The sequence below is a fragment of the Pithys albifrons genome, chromosome 4 (assembly GCF_047495875.1).
Source record: "Pithys albifrons albifrons isolate INPA30051 chromosome 4, PitAlb_v1, whole genome shotgun sequence".
In the NCBI taxonomy this organism is placed as follows: Eukaryota; Metazoa; Chordata; class Aves; order Passeriformes; family Thamnophilidae; genus Pithys; species Pithys albifrons.
This window is the reverse complement of record NC_092461.1, coordinates 58,565,647-58,584,835: the sequence shown is the minus strand read 5'-3', so window position 1 is coordinate 58,584,835 and position 19,189 is coordinate 58,565,647. Positions and strand designations below refer to the sequence as shown.

The 19,189-nt window shown below is 39.2% G+C and overlaps 1 protein-coding gene across 2 annotated transcripts in view; it reads left to right on the top strand.

The window, feature by feature from the left end:
• The first annotated feature begins 911 nt into the window (after positions 1-911).
• Positions 912-19,189, top strand: part of ZC2HC1A (zinc finger C2HC-type containing 1A) — a 34,899-nt gene continuing 16,621 nt past the window's right edge. For both annotated transcript variants that reach the window (XM_071554306.1, XM_071554305.1), the window contains exons 1-7: positions 912-991; positions 11,853-11,926; positions 12,659-12,775; positions 12,978-13,113; positions 16,412-16,560; positions 17,533-17,629; positions 18,158-18,266. In XM_071554306.1, the coding sequence (XP_071410407.1) occupies positions 976-991; positions 11,853-11,926; positions 12,659-12,775; positions 12,978-13,113; positions 16,412-16,560; positions 17,533-17,629; positions 18,158-18,266 (698 nt within the window). In that variant the 5' untranslated portion in view covers positions 912-975. The remainder of the gene's footprint in view (positions 992-11,852; positions 11,927-12,658; positions 12,776-12,977; positions 13,114-16,411; positions 16,561-17,532; positions 17,630-18,157; positions 18,267-19,189) is intronic.

Genomic DNA, 19,189 nt, shown 5'->3' with positions numbered 1-19,189 from the left:
CATTTATTTCAGTTCTGTGACCAAGAGTTAAGGGATCATTTGCAAAGTTTAGAACTCTGCAACTTGGTGGCAAACTAATTGCTTTTGGCATGGCCTATAATTTTATAAGCATGAACTCCGTGGATCAAAATGGTCGTGGAGTCTCCCTCCAGACACATTCAAAACACACCTGGACACGTTCCTGTGTCATCTGCTCTAGGTGATCCTGCCTTACTGGAGGTTGGACCCGATTATCTCCAGAGGTCCTTTCCAACCCGAACAATTCTGAGATTCTGTGATTCATGTACAAGCACTGCTTGTCTTGATCACAGCATAACCTCAGTGTACAGGCTACAGGACACGGCAGATCGCACCAGCGTCAGGATAAGCCTGTGTTTTACAGGGAGATGCCCAGACCCGGTGCCCTGCTCCCTTGAGAACACCCGACCGGGGGCACAGCCTGAGGGCGGGTGACATCCCCTGGGCCCGGCGGGGCGGAGCCGGGCTTGCGATTCCCCGCGAGGGGCGGCGGGTCCCCGTGCCGGGGGTTCCCCTGCCGGCTGTTCCCCTGCCGGCGGGTCGTCCCGTGCCGACGGGTTCCCGCACGGCGGATTCCCGTATGCCAGCGGTTCCCGTGCCGGCGGGCGGGGCCGTGCCGGCGGGCGGGGCTGGGTCAGCGGGTACCCCCACGGCAGATTCCCGTGTGCCGGTGGTTCCCGTGCAGGCGGTTGCCGTGCCGCCTTGCTGGGCCGGCGGGTTCTCACACGGCGGGTTCCCGTGCCGGCAGATTCCCCTGTGCCGGCGGGTTCCCGTGGGCCAGAGGTTCCCCTGCCGGCGGGCTGGGCCGGGCCGCAGCGGGCGGGGCCGGACCGGGGCTGTGGCCGCGCGGGGCCGCCCGGCCAATGGGAGAGGCGGTTGTTGGAGGGCCGGGCGGTGGCGGCGTTGCCACAGCAGCGGCGCTGCGAGCGGAGCCCGAGCCCGCGGTCGGGGCGCGCCATGGAGGGGCTGGAAGGTGAGAGAGAGGCAGCGGCGGGGCCGGGCTGGGGCAGCCGGCGGGCGCCTGGGGCGAGGCGGGCTGGGCCAGGCCAGGCCGGGGCGCGTCCTGCCCTGCCCTGTCCTTGCGGCGTAGTGTGCTCTGGCGGCGGCGGCGGGAGCTGGGACCCGGGCACCGCCTTCCTGTTCGCGGAGCCCCCCGGGGGGCTGTGAGTGCTGGGCGGCGGGGTTGAGGCGGCGGTGCCGCGGGCGGGGGGCGGCGGACAAAGGCGGCAGGCGCGTCGGGGGCGCGGCAGGACGGGCTCCCCCGGGCTCTCCCGCTTTGTCTCGGGCGCTGCTCGGTCCGCACCGAGCCCCGCCGGCCCCTCCCTTCCCCTCCCCTCCCCTCCCTGCGGCCGCCGCGCTCGGAACCCGCTCGGCGGCACCGCGGGCGGGGCGCGGCATCTTCGCCAGCAACCCTTCTTTTTGCAAACAGATGGCTAAGGTGGGTGTTAGGATCCGCTTATCATGCTAGGCGAGTGTTCAGTGCGGTGAAGAAAACTAGGTATGTATTTGCTGACAGGGTATTTGCAACTTTGCCCTCTGCCACTTGAATTAATGAAAATACCCTAGCTCTTTGAAGTACCCGTCCAAAGATACCAGTTGTGAATTCATGAAACTACAGCTTGCAATGTTACCATTTTGGTAGGCCTGTCATTACTGTGTTTTGCATGCAGCTTTTACCATACTACTTAAGAAAAAATAGAGACGTGTTCTGAGAAACTGTCATAAAACAATCATTAAGTGTTCCATGTTCTACTTCTGTAGATGTAGCTGTGTTTAAATAGGAATAAGTACAAACTAGCCTTTGTTCTTTATCCCTATTAGCATGGTTGGAAGAACTGAAGTAATTTTTACAGAATACCTGTGTTCTGTGTTTAGTAGATTTTACAGTAATCAGGCCCTGTTCTTACGCTTAGTGACTTAATCAAGACTATAAATTTGGACATAATTTGGTACTATAATCTCAAGATTTTTTAAAATTTGATCTACTCAGCATTCTTTGATGACTATTAATGTCTTAGGAATCTGAAGGGTGGTGTCCAATGTTCATCAAATAATGCCTTGTCAGGACTCTAGCTCTCATGACAATCGTAAGTTATCTGTACAAAAGGGGAAAACTTGCTTTAATTTGGAGTAATCTTATGTGTTTGACTGCATTTGAGACTGTACATCATCTGCAGCCCATCCATCAACTGATTTGTCTGTGAGCTCATTTACCAAGGCCAGCTATGCTAGCTGTGCTGTATAAGCTCTAGCACCTTCTTAACAGAGGGTAGGAGAGCAGATCTGCAGATAACAGCAAAAGCCTCAAAAAAACTTGTGATTTTTTTTCAGTCGAGTTTGTCCAGTTTCTGACTTTGCTGGAAACGGTTTACATCTTGTTTGGATATCAGAAGGCACTGTGAGTGGTGGGAGGAATAACTGCTAAACCATAGGTGAAATCTCATGTTTACATTGAACTTCTTGAAAGTACTTTCAAAAAGTAGAGCTTATCAAAGCATTTTTACCCTTTATGTGAAATGATCCATCTGAACACTTGAGATGAATTTGAGAACAGCAGAGGAAATAAGTCATTTGTAAAACTTTAATTGACCTTGCCTTGTGAATACTCTTATCTCCCACTGTTATCCAGTGTCCTTAAATGCAAAAATTCTTGAAACTGAAGAACAGTTTTCTACATTTTTATGGGTCACTGTGCTATGTTTTTATTTTTTTAAACAAAAATACTTCCTTTTCTACTTCAAAACATTTGAAGCAAGTTTGTTTGCTTTTATTTAGAGCTTTTCAGTTGAGACAGTCTCTCTTGATGCATTTTACCTTAGGCTCAGATTAAATTTTTGTAGAAAGATTGCCCTGAGAAAGAAAAAATATAGGCAAAGCCAATAACAATAAATTATTTCATTGAGTCTTATGCTTTTGTCCAGTCATTGCACAGAAGAACATCACTGGTTGACATTTTAGATTAAATCTGTGTTTGGATGTGTAGTTGCCCAGTCATACCCATCTGACATAAACGTATGGGCAGCTTCTGAAATCTGGCTCAGCCTGAGCAGCGTTATATTAGTGCTCACTAAAATAATTTCCCAGAGCTGACTTGTGCCGGAGGTCCTTGGCTGCAGTTGTGTGTACAAGGGACATGGTTATGGTGATGGGCATGGCTGTGTGTGTTAGCAACACCCTCCTGGTGTGTTTTTACGATTGGAAGACGCCGTCATGCTCAGGATGCTTGTCCTGGACTTTTCATCCTCTGCAGCTGGTGCTTTTCTTTGCTGAAGCTCAGCATTATAGACGCAAGATCTGTTTTATTTTGGTTTATATAAGCATGCTGTTAATAAGAAAGGACTCTACCCCGTTTATAATGATTCTTTCCAAAAAGTGGAGAGTTGAATGTGTAGTAGTTGGCATGTGGAGCTGCATGAGTGACATTTAAAAGGGTGAATAATATTTCCAGTGTTGGAGTTGTGTTTTCTCACTACGTTGAAGTTTAAATGTTGAGTGAATTGGCAAAGTAGGTTTCTTTGTAACTTCTAAAATTTACTTTTTTTACTTCTTTAAGGCAGTTCCTCTTTCATGTTATTTTTTATCAGTATTGTTATTAGATTGATACTGAAAGTCAACTTTAAAGTTTTGTAAAAGGAATCAGCACATGCTTGTCATTATGGGTGACAAATCCTATCTTAAGTCTAAAGTCGTTATCTCGACATTTGCTACTTTGCAGCCTGTGTACTGTTTGACTGTTTTCCAATTTTTTCACTTCATTTACTGATGAAAATACTAAGAGCAATAGACTGTTTCTGAAAATGTAGTGATCTCTAAGGTGAGCTTAAAAATCCGTCTGTGAGTTCACCATGTGCTGAACCTCAGGACTGTTTTTAATGGATTAACATGTTCTTGTTGCTTTCACTGCTGGATGGCAGGAAAAAAAGCTGTCACATTGGCATGTTTGTTGCTCTCTGTTTCGCTTGAGGGAGATGGAGGAGGGGATCCAAGCATTAAATTCCTGACTTCATTTAAGCCAGAGCAGACCAGTGGTGGTGTTTGATCGGCTTGTCTGCGGTCTGTTGTTTTCTCTGGGAGGATGCCGACAGCAGCTGCTTGAGCCAAATAAATGCCGCTTCCCACACTTGTTCACAACCCATCCCAGCCTAAGGCGTAAGAGACAGGGGAAAGCTGTGTCGGGAAGGGCAAAAGCCCAGTCCTCTGTGCTGGATTGTAATGGCAGCACTTACGCAGCCCCAGTGTTCTCCTTCAGCCCGCGCCCTAGCAGCCAGGAAAGGCTGGTTGTGGTTGGAAGGGGATGGGTGGCTGCTTGCTCAGGAAATAGCCTGCAGTCTCCAACCCAGAGCTTTCCCTTGCAGATGCCGAGCAGGGACTGCTGTGATTAAGCATGTAGGCTCTGAGCAGTCTGGGTGTGTCCTCCAGGCCTCCTAAGAATAAGGCTTTCTGTGTGGCATCTTCTGCTGGGAGCTGTGGGCAGCGCTGTCGTTGTCCCTGGACCCTTCCCTGGCACGGATAATGTGTCGGGCTCCCCGCCCCACCCCTAACAGCGCATTCTCCTTTGGGCTTTTGTAATAGTAATTTGACACTTGAGAGCAAGTGCTTATGCTGGCTTTGACGGAATGTCTGAACAAGCTAATGAATGCCCAGTCTTAATTTTTTTTTCTCTAGTAGTGTAGAAAAGTACTGGGTTTTAAAACAAAAAGTATTACTAATGTGAGTCTTCTTTTCTCTTGAAAGTTCATCCTTGTCTCGCCTCACTGGATGCATGTAGTAGCTTTATTACTTTGGCAGCCATTTTCTTTAGCTCCATTTGACTTTAGACTTCATCTTTTTTTTTTCTTTAATCTGTCCAACAGAAGAAAGAATTAATTTTGTTATACACTGTTCTTAAATCAGCAAGTTGAAAATCATTCAAGATGGAATTGGAAAACTAATATTAATGTATATTCTTTTTAAGGAGTTGTGTTTGGTAGCCATTAAAACTCAGTGATAAATGTGACTTTCACAGAATCACAGACTATTCTGAGTTGGAAGGGACCCACAACGATCGTCGAGTCCCACTCTTAAGTTAATGACCCACAAAGGGGATTGAACCCAGACCTTGACATTATTACAACAACTGCATTGAACAGCCGTGTTTCACTGGCATAGTTGCACTGTTAAGCGATCTGATTTTTTAACAGTGATCTGATATTTTAACACTGTATAACTATGGTCGGTGTATTTACTTTTTTAAAAGCAATTATGTTTCTATATTTTGATTAATGTTACATTCTGGGGAAAAATTGAAATTAAGTATTTTACTGAAGGGAAAATTCTAAAAGCTAAGTATAGGCTGACATGATAGGGAAGAGCACTACCAGAATACATTTCACCTTTAAGGGAGAGGAAGTAATATGTGTAGACAGGAATTTGAGTGTTTCAGATTGATTTCTTCACCCTCTTAGAACTAACAGATCTTAACACTCTTTTCTGTAGTTTTTTCTTGCATTTTTAACTTATTGCAGAAACTAAATCTACTAATTGAGCTAAATCGGTTGAATATAGTGGGAAGACGAACATGTTTTACCTGCACACACTCCTGATGTGGTTATCATCAAGAGCAGGTATTGCATTTAGGTGAAACTTAGTTCCAGGAGTTTGTTAAGCACTTGACTGGAGGGTGAGGAGTGGGCTTACATTTTAAAGAATTTCCAAGGGAGGGTCAAGCTAGGAGTCAATATATTATAAATTAAATTAATTATCAAAGTTGTTTTTAACACATTATTGTTATCCAATAAGATTCTGGTGATCAAGCAGACTTAGATTGAGATTGCTCTGTCCAATTACATTTGTGTAGTAGAGTATGTAGGTTCAGAATTGCTTTGGAGATCATTAGTGCAAAGCAGTCGTGGTTTAAGGTGCGTTGACAACGCAAGTCGTGTTTGCCTGACTGCTCTCACAATCATCACAGTGGCCTGTAGCTTTCTACAGGGGAACAGTGAGTTTATGATGGCAAAGCAGAATTGTGTAACATGTGCATAGGTTTTGCAGGTCACATGCTTTCTAGTGCCTCTAGTTGATGTTAAAGCTTGTTAATAGAAGACCAGATGATGCATCTGGAATTCAGATCAGTCAAATAGTGCTGTGTACATGCCTTTGGTTTTGTTCCATATGCATTATGGGGGAAGGTCTGATAAGTTTTTTTCTGGATGTTTTTCTTGACCAAGTGCCTCTCTAGAATGCCTGTACATTAACACTGACAGTATGGGAGCAAATGGGAGGAATTTGAGGTCTGCACTCAGTTGCAGGGCTAGGATCTTGTTGGGATTGTGCGTAGGTGATAGGACAGGTCACAGGACTGCAGTCCTTGGTCGATGAGTACAGGCTCTTCAGGAAGAACCAGCTGGACAGCAAGGGTAGAAGTTGCCCTTTATGTGGGAGAGCAGTGAGAATGCTTGAAGCTTTGCTATGGAGTCACCTGGGTGCATATGAATCAGGGTTAGCAGGCAGACCAGTATGGAAAGAGCTAAAAGTTTTGCTTCATATGAGGAAGGAAGGAAGGAAAGAAGGACAGACAGAACTGCATGTGAGTTGTGTGTGTGCTACTGTTACAGCCATTCTTGACTGCATGCAATTCATTTCTCAGTCATTAAAAAAAACCCTTCATAGAATCTTCCTCCAGGTTGTCACTCTAAGGCAGTGGGTCTCTCCTTGAAATCTTACTTTCAAGAAAGTAATAACAATCTCACTGTCATCAGCCTCATGTTCAATGCAATAAGAGTAATTTTGACAAATACAATGTATTTGCATTGTCAGGCAGAAGAACTGATACAGTAACATGCAGAAGTAACATAAAAGTGTTTTCAGCTCAAAGGAATGGAAGTTATACTGCTTTTAGTTATATTTTGGAAGCAGAAGTGACAGGTTTATACAAGATTGTCAATACCAAAGTAGAAGAGAATTCATGAGCCTTTCCTCTAAAATTAGGGATAGATAGAAAAAAGTTTGATTTGTTATTTGTTACACGGTTGTGAATAACATAATTGCACAAAAAATTCAAAGTATATGAACAGTATCAGACAGAGCTTACTATGATTTCCTTATTCTTTCTCTAACTCTTCTTGCAAAAAGCTGAATAGATGAGGTGAGAAGGGATTTGCGTGGTAGGGTGAATCATGCACATCCTCAATTACCAAGCAGAGTTTACCAAAGTATGCCAAGTACTGCCTGTTGTTAGGCAGTGTGTTGTATTTGCCTGACTTTCATTTGCATTTCAGAATTCTTTTTGGCAAATAATGAAAAGTTGTAAAACTTACACCGTTATTGGTATACTTTTTCCCTCCCTGTGTCCTGCACTTGTATTATTTCTAGGTGACTCTTGTTTGTTGTCATTAGTCTTTTCAGGTTATAGTTAGTTAATGTGTTGATTAGAAAATACAACCCAGTCATTACTGATTGGTGGGCATATGCTAGACTGGCAGTCCCCATCCAGAGAGCCAGATGCTGTGATTTGTTAATACTGATTCTAACTAACTTGAGGAATGCACTGCTTTTTTTATCCTACCTTAACTATATGGAACTCTTGAGTGGAAAATACCTGGCTTTTGGAGATGAGGGGGGAGTTATGTTAAAAAAAATAAAAACAGTTTTGCAGAAGAATTTGGCAAGTACTCTTCAAGTGATAACTTTCAACACTTGTAAGTTTACTTGCTGGTTTCAACTAAATATCCAGTCTCAAGGCCGAGAATTGTACCAGAGTGTTTCTGCAAGTTTGAATTCAGTGAGACTTTATGGTTCTGATTATCACAGTTGTCTAACCCAAGAAGTTTAGTACTGTCACTGCTGCAGAAAAATATGTTTTGAAGGGCAGTCAGGTGGATTTTGCGACATGATAAAACACTAAGTGCAGTCTTGTTTGTTTGAAGCATTCTGCACTTTGAGTGCACACACATTCTTGCCTATATAAAGCTTTCCCAAAGAGAAAACTGCAACACTGAAGACTTATGCTTTATAGATTTGGAGTCTGTTTGCACACCTGCTTTATCTGTAAACATGACAACGAGAACTAGTGTTATGCCTGTGACTGTATCAGATCAAACTTGTTTGTATTGATGGGTCCAAGCATTGTACTGAGGTAAATCTCAGAACTGGCAGCTTGCACTTTCTGCCATAAATCAATTGGGGTATTTGAACATGAGAGGAAAGAAAGAAAAAAAGCTGTTTCTTGGAAAACTATGTTTCAAGAAAATCTAAACTCATCTGTACTATTGAAAGCACTGTGGTACATCTGGAGCTCTGCTGTCAGACTTAGTGGCCCATCCACACTTTACTGAACTCTTAGCTAAACTCTAAGATCGGAAAGTATAGGCAACTAGACTGCAACCATATTCAGAGGAAGGTGTGCAATAACGTGTAGGTAGAAGAAAACTGGAAGTAGCTGGAGGAGGAGGAGCTCTGACAGGGACAGTTTAGAAACACACATGATGAGATTCTTGCTAATAAAACTTCCAATCTAGTTGTTTAATTCAGATATCAGCATCTTACTACATTGAACTCAGTATTTTCATTTGAGACCTGCTCTCAGGCAAACAGTAGGAGAATATTATGTAAAGCTTTATATCATAGTTTTGGCATCACTTCACCTGAAATACTACTTCTATAGTATTCACATAATAGTGTTGAACATATTCATCTTTTCTCTAGGTGTGTTTAGATTAGATAAACAGTAATAATTGTGTCAGTCCTTTTCCAGGTTAACTGTATTCACTCATGTTTAACACAGACATCTAAACTGCTGGTGATTAGTGGTATTAAAATTGGTAAAAAGGAAAAGAAGTATAGCTGCTGGATCTTGGGTCTTCTGTGGCTGTATAACCAAAGTGGTTTTTAAAAAATTCCTACACTGTTGCTGGACTTAAAAAATGAATAAAATTCTCATGACACTATCTTACTACCAATTTCTATTATCAGGCCAATTTGTCAAGCAGATTGTTCCTCTGTTTCTTGATTTGACTATGCCTTATGTTTTTTAATCTCCCTCCCAGTACATCCCAGTTTAACAAACATTTAACTTTTTTCCAGGGAAAAATTGCATTCAATGTCATGCATGAATGCTTTAAAAAAAAACCACAACAAAACAAAGCCAAAACTAACTCTTTTGTATCTTTCAGAGTTATATTCCCACATTTTATTTTTAAATTCTCAGATTTCATGTTGATGACGTTGCTAACTCTTCTGTAAGGGAAGGCTCATTGGCTCCTAGAGAGATGTTAAGGTTTTGTCATTTTGGTTTGTTGAGGATTTTTTTAATTTTTTTACATTAAAGGTGGGGAAAGTCACAGAGGAATGATTAAGCAGCTGCAGGGATAAGTATGCAAATGTAAAGGACACAGGGCTTTCCATTTTCAACAAAACTTCAGGAACATTCATTTTTTTAAAAATAATTCCTCTTGGGTCAGTGATTTGTGTTACAGGGAAGGTGTTGGCAGTAGAAATAGCTCTAGGCAAACGTGGTTACCTGCCAACAACAAAGGAAGGAAGGAATGCTGTAAAGAAATCCAGCTCTGTAACTGTAGCTGCACTAAGTGGTAATTGGCATTAGTTATGCCTTGGTATGTCCTGTGTAAATACTGCTCAGTCAGGTGAGCAGCTATCAAGTCTACTTCTTTTAATGGTGATTAAACACAAGCTCCAATTCCAGAGTTCAGTGAACAGAGAATAAAATGGTAGAAAATACAGCTTTTCTTCTTTAACCAAGGCAGATATTTGAAAGAATTCTTCTCTCAACCCAATCATCCATTTTAGATTATGTACCTGCTTTTAAGATCACTAGTTCTAATTTATTTGAGCTAATTTCTGCAAACAGTATCACTTAGGCATTTCATGGAAATACATTCTCAATTGTTCCAGCAAAGCTGAGGATTGTATTAGAATGATGTCATAAAAGTAAGCTAAACTATTTAGCAGCAGTGAGTTTGCAGTGATGTAGGTTATCATTACTAAGAGTGCTGAGAACACTAAAGAATGAAGTCATGAAGGAAACAAACAAATCTGTGCATACCGTGTATTTTTGAGTGGAATAATTGACAAGAGCTTACAACCTTGAGGTCAGTGGTGAGGGCAGGTTTCAGCCATCTAAGCTATGTATAACCAGTGTGCATATTAATACTTGTGATTAAGGGTATGCTTGGTCTTGTGAATTTAAGAAAACAGACCTCTGGAAAAAAATTCAGATATGGTTGTTTAAAACAGAGATTGAAAAAATAGTTAAAAAATAAGTTCCTGGTAAATTTTGATACCATTCAAGTATAGTTCAAATGCAAGAACAGAAAACCCCCAGGATTTATGTGCATGTTTTATATTTTTCTTACTTCTTCCTACCTGCATACATCTAAACACATAGACATTTATATGGTACTAAAAGGAGCTTGACTGTGAGTTTCAGTTGTAAAACTTGGTTAGTGTCAGTGCAGTCCTGATACGCTGTGACAAGGATGGACCTATTCATGTCTACTTGGAAAAGGCATATAAATTAAAGATATGAACATAAATGTTTCAAACTGCACAACAATTAATATGATTTATGATTCTTAAAATGCATTGTGTTCTGTCGTGTATTTGTACAGATAATACACATATAATAACTACGTTATATGTAGTTACATACGGCTGATGAATTTCCTTTAAGTAATTGAAAAAGACAGAAATAGACAATAGTTACATATTGGTACTAGAAATCTCATTCAATTTTAATTTTTTGGGAAAAAAGGAGATTTTCAGTGGGAACCATGGCTTCCAGAATCTGTTCATTTGATATGAAGTATTTCATTAAATTATTTTTTTTTTTGGACTGGTCATACACTTAATTAAGAAGTGTATATGCTTGGATGGAAAATAGTTTTTCACTGAGAAACTGGGAACAAAAGCTGATAAAATCATTGAACAGTGCTGTGTCAATATCTTCATTTGTTTAAGCCAATAGTCAATTCAAAGTGGTTTTATTTTAATGTGGAGTGCTGGTGTTGTCTGTAATGGTCAGATTGAGTACAGAGAAAACAGCTAGTAAGCCTCATTCTAAACTTGCTGCATCTGTCTTGATGTGTACATGATACAAAAATATTCCTGTATTCCTCTGGTAAAGTACTAGATGTAATAGATGACTTTTACTGGGAAAATCTGGAGTTTTTCATCTCTGCTACAACTCTATGGCATAATGCATGTTATATTTATATGAATATATTTGCTTTTGTAGGCCTGGATACTTTTGTTTGTTGGTCTTTCATCTGGTTCTGTGGATCTGTCAAGTATGGCATTTACATTTTTGTTACCAATGCTTGAGTAGCAACATCAGAACTGCTTTTGTAAACCATCAGTAATCTGAATAAAATATATAGTAAAGATACAATTAAAGACTTTTCTTTACAAGAGAAAGTGGAATAGTTTAATTTAGTAGAGAAAAATAAGGGATGGGATGAATCTTCTATTTGGTACTATAATATTTGATAATATAACATTAATACTGGTGGGCATTTGAGCTGTCATTGGTACTTAGGGTGTATTTGTCATTTGCATGTTTACATGTATGCATCCTTTTAAAGGTGTGGAGTTACATATTGCAAATTATCAGAATTGCTGGTGACGTGCTACTTAGGGCCTGACAACTTCCAAAAGTACCTAAAGATTTCTGGATCTTCTTTGCTTTTCTCATCTGCATAGTCTCTGCACAGGTGAAAGGATGTGTATTTACAGTAGCACCTGTTATTATTGCTAAGTGTATATGAGGTTAGCATTTTTGAAAGAATGGTTTATCATTAATTTAAACAAATTTTCTTATAGAAGTATTTTGTTTCTTTAAGGTGAGATTGCAGTGCAGACTGGAGATCTGTTGCCATGTAGGATTTGTGGAAGGACTTTCTTTCCAGCAGCACTGGTAAGTTCATAACAGTTTGAGCACTGTTGGCTTTTAGATTTTGTAAGATATGAGATACAAGATATGAGAGTTAAACAGTGGTCACTATAGCTAAATAGATTGAGGTGCTTTGTTTTGGTGGGATTTTGTTTTTGAGTTTTTTCCCTGAAATAATTCTTGATTCTAGTTGTCTCAGTTTGGAAGCTCCTTAGAGGGAGGTTACTTTTATTTTATGATACTGTCACTTTCTGAATACATGCTTCTAAAAGCATCTTCTCTAGGATTACAGAATTTTTGTCTCTTCAATTCCTAGCTTACAATCTCAGGTGGCAAATGAAGTGTTTGGTCTTCAAAATACTCTGATCTCCATTGTTAATACAACTCAGTCTGTTCTTAAATGTGAATATTAATTTCAGGCACCTCTTATTTGTCTTGCCACTCAATGCAAAGGCTGCCTACCTATCATCAATTTTTTTGTGTGAGGAGTAAATATAGATGCCTCCTACTTTTCTTGTTCAGCATTGCCCGTGTTTTTGTGACCACCATGTATATGCATTCATGATTTCCTGTAGTTCTGTTTAAAGAGGTTATAGCTGACATAAATGTTTGAGTGAAAACAGTCTGAGCTCATTCATCAAGAGTTGGGCCTTTTTTGCAGATTGTTGTATCAAGAGAGAGGGAAATAACATGTTAATAAATTCTGTTTTCAAAACTAAGTTCTGTATTCTCTTTTTATTTTGCTATTGCTTGTAGAAAAAGCATGGACCCATTTGCCAAAAAACTTCTGCCAAGAAAAGGAAGACATTCGATTCCAGCCGACAGAGAGCAGAAGGAACTGACATTCCCACAGTAAAACCTCTTAAGCCACGGGTATGTTATAATTTACTCTGAATATGAATGTTTTGCGCAAACTATATATGCATTATAAGGCTTATTTCTTCTGGAAATTCTTGGTAATTAGATCAACTAGGATCTGGAAGAAGTGTAACTATAATGTCGTGTACTAAAATAAAGCACATACTTAGCTTGAACTAAAACTTCAACATATAAAGCTTTCTTTTTTGCTTCTTAGCCAGAGCCACCCAAAAAACCTTCCAACTGGCGACGAAAGCATGAAGAATTTATAGCAACTATACGAGCAGCCAAAGGACTTAATCTTAAAGATGGTGGGAAACTCCCTCCACCACCTCCGCCATCATATGACCCTGGTATGTAAGACAGTCAAGTTCCTTAGAGATTTTTTTTAACTTAATTTGTAAAAATTTGAATTGGAAAGGAATTTGTTGGAATATAATATTCACAAGTTCTTGAAGATGGCTTACCTTGTTATCCCTGTGCAGATGCTGGTTTGTGACTTTGAGTCTGGCTGGCTTGCATCTTGTGTAATTTTCAAAGCCCATGACTTTGTTTTTAGTGTGTCTAAAGGAGTCTGTGGCCAGCTTCCAGCTTGCTACCATCTTGTACACCACAGGCTGGACAAATGGTTTCAATGCCTTATTTCTGTCCACAACAGTAGAACAGCTCAGAAATGGCAAACTACCTTTTTAATTTGCTGACACCCACAACATGATTACCTTGTGGGAACATTCATTGACTGTGTTGTTCAAATGTAGTCTCTCCCATTTCTTCCTGAATTCACATTTAATTTCATGTATGCAGTGTGTGCCTTAATGTACATATGATCCTTCCTTATTTTTATGCTGGGAGTACTTGTGGTTTGAGTATATGAGATGCTGGGAGTTTGTGTTATCAAGGGCATGACAGTCCTTGGGCGCCTTCAGAACCAGCAGAAAGTGTTGGGTAAAGTGTTGAAGCAGTCTGATGTGAGTGAAAAGAAATACACTTTTCATGTAACTTCTGGGATGTGATAATAGGTTGGAGAGTATATTTCTTCTTGTCCTAAGAACTAAAACATTTGATCAGCTCCATGACTATTTTCAGAAAGATTAAGAAAAATGGAAAAAGACTTGTCTTTGCTTCTGCTTGTCTGTGGTCAAGTGAGGATGTAAAGTGTTCCCTACCTTGTTTGTCTACAGGAAATGTGTTAGTCCAGTATTAGGATCATAATTTTACATTCACTATAAGAGGCTATTTGTAAGTTGTATTGTTCAGCATTTTATGCACAGGACATTGAAAAGCTATGTACATTTTAAAGTAAAGCTAACAGCTGATGCTGTGGATATGTCTTGGTCATGGTAGGAATCATTAATAATCTAGTTCTATAAGTCCCAAATTACAGGTAGAAAATCCCAGAACTAAATCTAGCTTGGGAAAGCTACTAAAATGTTGCTCCCGTGGTTCTGAAGGCTGCAAATGAGTTTGAAGTGAAGGACATAACTTTGTTCAGCCTTCTTAAGAACTGATAGGAGGTAGAGGGAAGATAATGTATCTCTGTTTCTCGTCCTTCAATTTTTTTACTTTTTCTCCTGGCTTTGGTCTCCTGGCTTCATCCTGCTGCAGTGGGTAAGACTTAGGAGAAGGAAACCAGGAATGAAAAGGAAATGCACAAAAATGATAGTGCATTCTCTTCTTACAAATAGAGCAGGGGCAGTTACCATTGCTCCTTTTCCATTTTTCATGTAGAAGAGAGAGGAAAATTATGCATGGTATCATGGAGTGTATCCATCCTCTCCTATTCAGCTGTGTCTTTTGCATGCCTGTTTTTAACAAGCAGCTGATCTTTCCTTCTAATGGAAGGAGTGTTGTGTTCCTATTTCCTACTTAGTTGAGCGCTCTGAGTGCAACGATAAGCAGAATTACTGCTTCTTTAATGTCCTTTTATGCTTTTTCCAAAGAAGTGCAGAATAGCCTCATGATGTTAAGAAAGACCTTACATCACCTTAAACTTGACTGCATATGTGTATTGCCCTCTTATTTTTATTAGTTTTTATTTTATAAAGCTAACACTGAATCCTAGAAGTTCTTCTGGACAGTGTGAACGGTACTTGCAGATAGCCAGGTGTCTGACTGGTACTGTGTGGTTTTCAAAAGGATGAAGATACAATTCCTGATTCTTAAAAAGAGTATATCCATTCAGCATCTACAGTCTGATGCATTTTGGTTTTTTGGGCTTTCAAAGTTTTCTGTAGGAACTGAGCTCTGCACCAGCCAAAAATCAGAGGCTTTCATAGTTGCTTTATTCATCTATTTTGCTTTTTTAACTTTATCTTTTTTTATTTTTTTTTTAATTTGGAGCAATCGTGATTTGACTACATAGATACTATAGTTCTTTTTTTGCGAATTTTTCTCTCCTAAGGTATAAGTTGATGTTTGAGTGTTCTGACCATAGCTGAGTATATGTTAAATAAATAAATGTAAAGTTACTGTTGTTACTGCGTGAGATTCCAATTATGTTACTTCTCTTTCATCTTCCTATATCCTTTGCTCACACTTCTTGGATCACAGTTCATGGTTTGGTAGTCGTTACATCATCTGACTTACTCAGAATTGTTTATTAATTTTTAAAGGCATAACTATTTAAGCCAGATCTAATGCATTTGAAGTAGTAACATGTAATCCAAATCTTATTTTAGATTTTGTAACATCTAACTGTCATTTTGGAGACAGTGACTGTTGAATCTCCCCTCACTTTCTATGATACATTTCTGAAATGACCTAGAAACATACTTTAATTTGCTTTGCTGGTGTCAAGTTTTGTTGAATTTCATGTTTATATGGCTTTGAATACTGTAATCTGGGGAATATAACATCTCTATCTCTAGACACTAAAATATCTGTCTGAAACTGCAGTCCAAACATTTTGTTTTCTAAGAGTACTGTATTTTAAGGTGTGTATTTTCAGCATATAGAAGATGTATCTTTTAATATTGTAAACATTTACATAGACTTTTTGGTTTTCCCCAATGAGAGTAATATTATTTTGTGCATGTAATACTGTTTGAAATTAATACTGTAAAGTAATACAGGCACCAATTACTCTCCTTTGCATGTCTTTAGATATATCTCCTAATTTTGGCTGGATTTCTTCTGATTCTTATTATTTCTTAAATTTCTGTAATGGTCATTTCCAGTATTGCAGTTAGCATTTCTCAGTCTTTCAAAATTGACAAAGGAAACAGATTTTGTTGTCTTTTGCTATTTGATAATGAAAGGCTTTAATGTATTTTCCTATCTTGAACAAACTGAAATGTGTTTCCCATTTTTTTAATGTTTGTTCATTTAGCCTCTTCTCCACTTCCTTCCAGCTGATATTCCTGCCATGTCCCTATACCTCTTTGGCTACTTACTCTGCAGAATAGCACCTCTCAAAGTGTTTCTGATTTTGTTTAGGTTATTGCTGGTCCTCAGCCTTTCTGATTCTTACCCATCAAATGAGAAACATCTTTTGTGTTACAAGTCGACAGTATTCTTTTCCCCAGCAATCCATATTCCATTTTGAGATTCAAGAAGCCGTGCTTTACACTGGGAGAGAGGGTGGTCTTTAAAAGACTTTAAAACACTCTCACTTTCAAAACATTATTAATGTTAGATTTTTATGTTTTTAAGATTACATTCAATGTCCATATTGTCAGAGGAGATTTAATGAAAATGCAGCTGACAGACACATCAATTTCTGTAAGGAGCAAGCTGCACGTATTACTAATAAGGGGAAATTGGCAGCTGATACCAGAGGGAAGCTTCCTACTCGAACACAGGTGAGCTATAATGTTTTTCTTAACTTCTAGCTTGCATTCAACATCAAATCAAGCTTTTTAAATAGTTTTACTTTGAAATGGAATTAACTATTTTATTCTGTAATTTTATTATTTGCCCTAGACTGAAGTTAGACACTAAGTGTGGACAAGGCTTTTGCTTTCTTACAAGACTGCAGAGATCCATAAATCAGATGGCAGCACTTGCAAAGCCAAAACCAGTCATAAATGTAATTCATAAGTGTGAAAATGACAGGTAAAGGTGGCATCAGGAAGTGAGATGCAGTTTTTGTAAAGGAAGTTGAATTTTTATTGTGCTAGTTTTCTGAATCCAATTCAAGACTGTTCTTAAGGAGGCAAACAGAGGTACATGATTACAGGGCTACTGACAGCAATATTTTGCCTAATTAGAGGCTTTAGAGGGATGCAGGTATATTAAGGAAACAAATGCAGGTTTAAAGGGCATTTGTGTTTTCATTTGGTGGTAATGCTCTTTTTTTTTCTGGAAGCTGTGAAGAATTAAACAGACACAAGGAATTACTTAGAGATTCTTGCACTGTATTCTGAGTCGATGCTAGAGCTGGTCCAGACCACACAGGTGAATGTAAGATTTGGATTTGAAAGACAAAAATTATTCTGCCCTTGAATATTCTTTTTTAAATTAACTGGCAATGAGACGATAATTTTAATCCCATGAGACAGCTGTGGAAAAAGATGCTAAAATCTGTAGAACAGCGAGAAATGCGTAAAGATGTACAGTTGAACAACAAAAAATGCCCACTGAGTTAGAGTATGTTTCCTACAAGTGTAAGAAAGCATACTAGCAGAAACCATTGACATGTTCCTGCACCAGAAACAGTTTACCTAGTAGGAAATCATCATCCATTTTCCCACTGTACCTGAAAGATCTACCTATCATGTTTTATAGGTAGTTTGATCTAATTGCTTAAATTTCTAGGTTGTATTTTATTACAGTACAAACCTGCTGCAGTTAAGAAGATGCCTTCTATAGGATCAACACCATCACCATCATCACGCTTACCACAGCCAAGTGGTGTCAGCAAAACTGTTGGTATGAAATGAATGTTACAAATTTTTCTGTTTCCTTTCTGAATGTTACTTGTCAAACTATGCAGTAAAAGTTGATTATTTATTTGTTATAGTGGTTTGTAAAAGCCATTTGAAAAAAAGTTGCGAAGGGCACTGATTGGCATCTAACTAAAAATACTCTTGAGCACATAGGATTCTCTTCTGGTTTATATATCACGTCAAATTATTTATTTTTGTGAATTGAATCTGGAAAATCAAATATATATTCTGTTTGTACATACTTTCTTCACAAAGAAAAAGGAAAGAAATATCGAAGTCATTGAGATCCAACATTTTTTATTGGAATAAAACATTATATCTCAATAGCATATTTTCTGTAAATATCTGGGAAGATATTTCCTTTTCCTAGTATCTTGACAGTTACTCATATCTTCGTATTTCTAAATCTCTAGTTTTTAATTTTACAATTAAAAATATGTAATAAATTGAATCATTTCAGCAGCAAAATCTTACATTTTCTTATATTTTTGTGCTTGCTTTCAACTGCAAGGTGTCTCTTCAAGTAAAGCACTGTCTTCATGTGGATCCAGTGGGAGCAAAATTCAGGCATCATCACCAGCTCATAAAAACTCACTGGGAATGGTGAACTCACAAGCAGGGTAAGTTTCCACTTAATGTTGTAATTTGTGCTTTATTTCATATTTATGTTGTGCTAGTTCTAGAAGTCTCCGTGGTATGTTTCACTTTTTTTTTTGTTAGGAGCTTCAGAAGTGCAGTGTTTTGAATTTATCCTTTATTTATAAACACAGTTAATGTTTAAGGAACATTGGAGAAGGCAAAGGATGGATGCTTTCTCTCTTCGCTGTCATGTCTTAAGAGGCAATGAATAAGGACAAGTAAGGCAGTGGAAACCAGTGCGTTTACAACAGCAAGGAGTGATAGATGTAGATTACTAGAGTGCAGTGGAAATGCTGATGGGATCAAGGCTGTTAATCTGATACTTCACTGGAGGGGTAGACAGTGCACACTATCTCAAAGAGAAACCTATGGAAGAGATGGAAAAAACTAGTGCAGTTCTACAGAAGTTTGAGGAAGACTAAGAAGCACTGAGAGAACACAGAACTCAAAACAAAGTGTTTGCAGTTATAACATTAGTGATTGAAAAAGACTTACTCCTATAAAAATGATTATCAGATTAGTGAAGGCTGTAAGGTGGAGAAAAACAATAGCTTAAGTTTGTGAGGAAGAAAATGGACATTCTGAGAGAACTCATGGAGATGGGAAGCAATTATACTAAATGTGATTTTTAATTTATTGCCCATAGGTTTTACAAGTTACAGACAAATGTGAATTACAGCTCTGTCATACCTCCCCCCTAATGCCATGTAGCATGAGGATTTGGTTCTCATTGTAACCAACTGGGCACTATTAAGTCTGGTTATGTTCCATAAGAACTTCCACAATCACAGATTCACAAATAGTGTAGCTTATTGAAGCGAAAGGTTGTTAATTCTTGTTAGATTGCTGATGATAACTGCAGTAAATCTACAAAACATAAGACTAGTGCTGTGTACAAGTACTC